The sequence below is a fragment of the Procambarus clarkii genome, chromosome 23 (genome assembly GCF_040958095.1).
Source record: "Procambarus clarkii isolate CNS0578487 chromosome 23, FALCON_Pclarkii_2.0, whole genome shotgun sequence".
Lineage (NCBI taxonomy): Eukaryota > Metazoa > Arthropoda > Malacostraca > Decapoda > Cambaridae > Procambarus > Procambarus clarkii.
In genome coordinates, this window is record NC_091172.1 from 16,449,275 (window position 1) to 16,456,897 (window position 7,623).

Below are 7,623 nucleotides of genomic sequence, written 5' to 3' on the forward strand. Positions count from 1 at the left end.
CCTAAGCCATATTTTGGAGCCAAATTCTGGCTTTCTGCACGTATTCGCAGTTTGAAATTGCGACTTTTTTATACCCAACATATGCAAAGTACTGAAAGCGGCATTTGGTCACATTTGTCCCAATAACCCCTGCAGTTTTCAAAATATCCCAAATATCCCAATTTCGAGGCCTGAGCCATATTTTGGATCCAAATACAAGCTCTCTGCACGTATTCGCAGTTTGAAATTCCGACTTTTTATACCCAACATAAGCCAAATACCGAAAGCGGCAGTGAGTCACATTTTGCAAAAACACCCCTCCAGTTTTCAAAATATCCCAATTTCGAGGCCCGAGCCATATTTTTTGAGCCAAATTCTGGCTCTCTGCACGTATTCGCAGTTTGAAATTATGTCTTTTTATACCCAACATAAGCCAAGTACTGAAAGCTGCGTTTGGTCACTTTTGTCCCAAACCTCCCTCTAATTTTCAAAATATCCCAAACATCCCAATTTCGACGCCTGAACCATATTTTGGAGTCAAATTCTGGCTCTATGCACGTATTTGCAGTTTGATATTACGACTTTTTATACCCAACATATGCCAAGTCCTGGAAGCGGCAGTGAGTTACATTTTGTACAAACTCCCCTGCAGTTCTCGAAATATGCCAAATATCCCAATTTCGAGGCGTGAGCCATATTTTGGAGCATAAATTATAGCATTCTGCACGTATTCGCAGTTTGAAATTACGACTTTTTTACACCCAACATATGCCAAGTACTGAAAGCGGCGTTTGGTCACATTTGTCATAAACCTCCCTGCAGTTTTCAAAATATCCCAAACATCCCAATTTCGAGGCCTGAGCCATATTTTTCAGCCAAACTGGCTCTATGCACGTATTCGCAGTTTGATTTTACGACTTTTTTTTACCCAACATATGCTAAGTAAGGAAATTGGCAGTGAGTCACATTTTGCACAACCTCCCCTACACTTTTCAAAATATCCCAAACATCCCAATTTCGAGGCCTGAGCCATGTTTTGGAGCCAAATACTGGCTCTCGGCACGTAATCGCAGTTTGAAAATACGACTTTTTTATACCCAACATATGCCAAGTACTGAAAGCGGTGTTTGGTCATATTTGTCCCAAACCCCCTTGCAGTTTTCAAAATATCTCAAACATCCCAATTTCGTGGCCAGAGCCAAAATCTGGCTCTATGCATGCATTCGCAGTTAGAAATTACGACTTTTTATTCCCAACATATGCCAAGTACTGAAAGCGGCAGTGAGTCACATTTTGCACAAACCCCCCCCCCCCCCCCTGCAGTTTTCAAAATATCCCAATTTCATGGCCTGAGCCATATTTTGGAGCCAAATTCTGGCTCTCTGCACGTATTCGCAGTTTGAAATTTCGACTTTTTTTTACCTAACATATGCCAAGTACTGAAAGCGGCGTTTGCTCACATTTGTACCAAACCCCCTGAAATTTTCAAAATATCCCAAACATCCCAATTTCGAGGCCAGAGCAATATTTTTGAGCCAAATTCTGGCTCTCTGCACGTATTCGCAGTTTGAAATTACGACTTTTTATTCCCAACATATGCCAAGTACTGAAAGCGGCAGAGAGTCACATTTTGCACTAACCCGCCTGCAGTTTTCAAAATATTCCAAACATCCCAATTTCGAGGCCTGAGCCATATTTTGGAGCCACATTCTGGCTCTCTGCACGTATTCGCAATTTGAAATTACGACTTTTTATACCCAACATATGCAAAGTACTGAAAGCGGCAGTGAGTCACTCTTTGCTCAAACCCCCCTTGAAGTTTTCAAAATATCCCAAACATCCCAATTTCCAGGCCTGAACCATATTTTGGAGCCAAATTCTGGCTCTCTGCGCGTATTCGCAGTTTGAAATTACGACTTTTTTATACCCAACATATGCCAAGTACTGAAAGCGGCAGAGAGTCACATTTTGCACTAACTCCCCCTGCAGTTTTCAAAATATCCCAAATATCCCAATATAGAGGCCTGAGCCATATTATGGAGCCAAATTCTGGCTCTCTGCACGTATTCGCAGTTTTATATTACGACTTTTTATACCCAACATATGCCAAGTACTGAAAGCGGCAGTGAGTCACATTTTGCACAAACTCCCCTGCACTTTTCAAAATAGCCCAAACATCCCAATTTCGAGGCCTGAGCCATATTTTGGAGCCAAATTCTGGCTCTCTGCACGTATTCGCAGTTTGAAATTACGACTTTTTTATACCCAACATATGCCAAGTACTGAAAGCGGCGTTTGGTCACATTTGTCCCAAACCTCCCTGCAGTTTTTTAAATATCCCAAACATCCCAATATCGAGGCCAGAGCCATATTTTGGAGCCAAATTCTGGCTCTCTGCTCGTATTCGCAGTTTGAAATTACGACTTTTTATACGGAACATATGCCAAGTACTGAAAGCGGCGTTTGGTCATATTTGTCCCAAACCCCCCTGCAGTTTTCAAAATATTCCAAACATCCCAATTTCGAGGCCTGAGCCATATTTTGGAGCCAAATTCTGGCTCTCTGCACGTATTCGCAGTTTGATATTACGACTTTTTATACCCAACATACACCAAGTACTGAAAGCGGCAGTGAGTCACATTTTGCACACTCCCCTGCAGTTTTCAAAATTTCCCAAACATCCCAATTTCGAGGCCTGAGCCATGTTTTGGAGCCAAATACTGGCTCTCGGCACGTAATGGCAGTTTGAAATTACGAATTTTTAATACCCAACATATGCGAAGTACTGAAAGCGGCGTTTGGTCATATTTGTCCCAAACCTCCCTGCAGTTTTCAAAATATCCCAAACATCCCAATATCGAGGCCTGAGCCATATTTTGGAGCCAAATTCTGGCTCTCTGCACGTATTCGCAATTTGAAATTACGACTTTTTATACAGAACATATGCCAAGTACTGAAAGCAGCATTTGGTCATATTTGTCCCAAACCCCCCTGCAGTTTTCAAAATATCCCAAACATCCCAATTTCGAGGCCTGAGCCAAAATCTGGCTCTATGCACGCATTCGCAGTTAGAAATTACGACATTTTATACCCAACATATGCCAAGTCCTGAAAACGGCAGTGAGTCACATTTTGCACAAACCCCCCCTGCAGTTTTCAAAATATCCCAATTTCATGGCCTGAGCCATATTTTGGAGCCAAATTCTGGCTCTCTGCAGGTATTCGCAGTTTGAAATTTCGACTTTTTTTACCTAACATATGCCAAGTACTGAAAGCGGCGTTTGGTCACATTTGTACCAAACCCCTCCTGAAATTTTCAAAATATTTCAAACATCCCAATTTAGAGGCCAGAGCAATATTTTTGAGCCAAATTCTGGCTCTCTGCACGTATTCGCAGTTTGAAATTACCACTTTTTATACCCAACATATGCAAAGTACTGAAAGCGGCAGAGAGTCACATTTTGCACTAACACCCCTGCAGTTTTCAAAATATCCCAAATATCCCAATTTCGAGGCCTGAGCCATATTTTGGAATTAATTACTGACTCTCTGCACGTATTCGCAGTTTGAAATTACGACTTTTTATACCCAACATATGCCAAGTACTGAAAGCGGCGTTTGATCACATATGGCCCAAACCCCAATGCAGTTTTCAAAATATCCAAAATATCCCAATTTCGAGACCTGAGCCATATTTTGGAGTCAAATTCTGGCTCTCTGCACGTATTCGCAGTTTGAAATTACGGTTTTTTATACCCAACATATGCCAAGTACTGAAAGTGGCGTTTGGTCACATTTGTCCCAGACCCTCATGCAGTTTTTAAAATATCCCAAACATCCCAATTTCGAGGCCTGAGTCATATTTTGGAGTCAAATTCTTGCTCTCTGCACGTATTCGCAGTTTGAAATTACGACTTTTTATACCTAACATATGCCAAGTACTTAAAGCTGCGTTTCATCACATTTGTCCCGAACCTCCCTGCAATTTTCCATATATTCCAAACATTCCAATTTAGAGCCATGATCCATATTTTGGAGCCAAATTCTGGCTATCTGCACGTATTCGCAGTTTGAAATTACGACTTTTTATACCCAACATATGCCAAGTACTGAAAGCGGAGTTTAATCACATTTGTCCCAAATCTCTGTGCAGTTTTCAAAATATCCAAAACATTCCAATTTCGAGGCCTGAGCCATATTTTGGAGCTAAATTCTGGCTATCTGCACGTATTCGCAGTTTGAAATTTCGACTTTTTTTACCCAACATATGCCAAGTACTGAAAGCTGCGTTTGGTCACATTTGTCCCAAACCCCCATGCAGTTTTCAAAATATCCAAAATATCTCAATTTCGAGGCCTGAGCCATATTTTGGAGCCAATTTCAGGCTCTCTGCATGTATTCGCAGTTTGAAATTACGACTTTTTATACCCAACATATGCCAAGTACTGAAAGCGGCAGTGAGTCACATTTTGAGTCACATTCTACCTGAGAGAATTTGAACGTCTAAGAGACAATAAAAATGTGTGTAGCTTAGTAATACCCATATTGTTTGAATTAGGAAAATAATAATTGTCAAATATACATTAGTGTTTCTTTCAATGAATCTTAATGCGATGGCAATGGCAGTGAGCTCTGCTTGCGTTGATGAGGTAGAGTGCTTTATCTTAATTGTTTAACTCTGCTAGCTACATAATTTTTTATTTGTATATTTATTCAGGTTGTGTATGGCATTACAATCCCTCCATCCTTCCTCCTCCCCTCCTTCCCTAAATCCCACTTCTCCTCCCTCCTTTATCCCATCTATCCTTTCTTCCCTCCTTCTCTCTTGCCACCACTCACTTCATCCCACCCTTTTTCCACCCCACCCTACCTCCTTCCTTCCATTCACCCCTCCCTCCGTCCGTCCCTCCGCTCCTCCCTCCCTCCCTCCACTCCTCCCTCCCTCCCTCCCTCCCTCCTCCCTCCGAAGGTTTCTTACGTCAGAGTAATTACAAGACGTCGCCCGCGGCATCTCCCGCACCCTCTTTGTTCTTTTTTTGTTGGGCACAGTGCACGGGATGCCTCCCCCTACCGTGCCTCCAACTGTCGTGCATCCCCTTGCCGTGCATCAACCAGTTGTGCCTCCACCAACTGTGCCTGTGTCTGACGTGCCACCAACAACTGTGTCTCCAACAACTGTGCCTCCAGCAACTGTGCCTCTGTCTGCCGTGCTTTCACCAACTGTGCCTCCACCAACTGTGCCTCTGCTTTCTTGCCTCCACCAACTGAGCCTCTGTCTGCATTCTTCCACAAACTGTGCCTCCATCAATTGTCCCTCTGTCTGCCGTACATCCACCAACTGTGCCTCCACCAAATAAGCCTCCATCAACTGTGCCCCTGTCTCCCGTGCCTTCACCAACTGTGCCTCCAACAACTGTGCCTCCACCAACTGTGCCTGTGTTTGCCGAGCCACCACCAACTGTACCTCTGTCTGCCGTGCCTCAACCAACTGTGCGTCCCTAAGCCGTGCCTCTGTTTCCCGTGCCTCCACCTACTGCACCTCCACCAACTGTGACTCCATGAATTGGGCCACCACCAACTGTGCCTCCACTAACTATACCTCCTCCAACTGTGCCTCTACCAACTGTTACTCCACCAACTGTGCTTCCACCAATTGTGCTTCCACCAACTGTTACTCCACCAACTGTGCTTCCACCAACTGTGCCTCCACCATCCGTGCCTCCACCAACTGTGTCTCAGTCTGCCGTGCCAAACACCAACTGTGCCTCTCTCTGCCATGCCTCCACCAACTGTGCCTCCACCAACTGGGCCTCCATCAACTGTACCTCTGTCTGCCGTGCCTCCACCAACTGTGTCTCCACCAACTGGGCCTCCATGAACTGTACCTCTGTCTGCCGTGCCTCCACCAACTGGGCCTCCATCAACTGTACCTCTGTCTGCCGTGCCTCCACCAACAGTGCCTCCACCTACTGTGCCTCGGTCTTCTGTGCCTCCACCAACAGTGCCTCAACTTACTGTGACTCTGTCTGCGTGCCTCCACCAACTTTGCTTCCATCAACTGTGCCTCTGTCTGCCGTGCCTCCACCAACCATGCCTCCACCAACTGTGCCTCCACAAACTGTGCCTCCACCAACCATGCCTCCACCAACTATGCCTCCACCAACTGTGCCTCTACCAACTGTGACTCCAAGTACTGTGCCTCCACCAACTGTACCTCTACCAACTGTGACTCCAAGTACTGTGCCTCCACCAACTGTGCCTCCACCAACTGTGCGTCGACCAACTGTGCCTCCATCAACTGTGCCTCTGCCCACCGTGCCTCCACCAATTGTGCCTCCACCAACGGTACATTTGTCAGCTGTGCCTCCATCAACTGTGCCTCTGCCTGCCGTGCCTCCACCAATTGTGCCTCCACCAACGGTAAATTTGTCTGTCGTGCCAACACCAACTTTGTCTCTGTCTGCCGTGCCTCCACCAACTGTGCCTCTACTTTGAGTGCCTCCACCCACTGTGCCTCCACCAACTGTACCTCCACCAACTGTGCCTCTGTCTGATGTGCCTCCACCAACTGTGCCTCCATTATGTGTGCCTCCGCCAACTGGGCCTCTACTTTGAGTGCCTCCACCCACTGTGCCTCCACCAACTGTACCTCCACCAACTGTGCCTCTGTCTGTCGTGCCTCCACCAACTGTGCCTCCAACAACTGTGCTTTTCCCAACTGTGCCTCTGCTTGCCGTGCCTCCACTAACTGTGCCTCTACCAACTGTTCCTCTGTTTGCCGTGCCGCCACCAACTGTGCCGCCATAAACTGTGCCTCCATCATCTGTGCCTCCAAAAAGTGTGCCTCAACCAACTGTGCCTCCACCACAATGTCCTCCACCAACTGTGCCGCCACCAACTGTGCCTCCATCAACTGTGCCTCCATCATCTGTGCCTCCACCAACTGAGCCTCCACCAACTGTGCCAAAACCAACATTGCCTTCTCCAACTGTGCCTATATCAACTGTGCCTCCGTTAACTGTGCCACGGCCTGCTGTGCGTCCACCAACTGTGCCTCCACTATCTTGGCCTCTATCAACTGTGCCTCTTCCTGCTGTGGCTCCATCAACTATGTGCCTCCACCAACTGTGCCTCCAACCGTGCCTCCACCAACTCTGACTTCACCTTGTGTGCCTCCACCAACTGGGCCTACATCAACTGTACCTCTGTCTGCCGTGCCTCCACCAACTGTGAGTCCACCAACTGTGCCCTCAACAACTATGCAACTGTGCCTCCACTAACTGTGCCTCTATCTGCCGTGAGTGGGGGAATATCAAGAGTGAGGGAGAGTCAAGAGTGAGAGAGAGTCAAGAGTGGGGGAGAGTCAAGAGTGAGGGAGAGTCAAGAGTGAGGGAGGGGTCAAGAGTGAGGGAGGGTCAAGAGTGAGGGAGGGTCAAGGGTGAGGGAGGGTCAAGAGTGAGGGAGAGTCATGAGTGAGGAAGGGTCAAAAGTGAGGGACAGTCAAGAGTGGGGGAGAGTCAAGAGTGAGGGAGAGTCAAGAGTGAGGGAGGGGTCAAGAGTGAGGGAGGGTCAAGAGTGAGGGAGGGTCAAGGGTGAGGGAGGGTCAAGAGTGAGGGAGAGTCATGAGTGAGGAAGGGTAAAAAG

General features: G+C 46.7%; 1 protein-coding gene across 1 annotated transcript; it reads right to left on the reverse strand.

The window, feature by feature from the left end:
* Positions 1 to 6,127: 6,127 nt before the first annotated feature.
* LOC123748552 (uncharacterized protein slr1851-like) lies at positions 6,128 to 6,955 on the reverse strand. The gene has a single exon (XM_045730722.1). The coding sequence runs from the start codon at positions 6,953 to 6,955 to the stop codon at positions 6,128 to 6,130; it is 828 nt and encodes a 275-aa protein (XP_045586678.1).
* Positions 6,956 to 7,623: the final 668 nt, after the last annotated feature.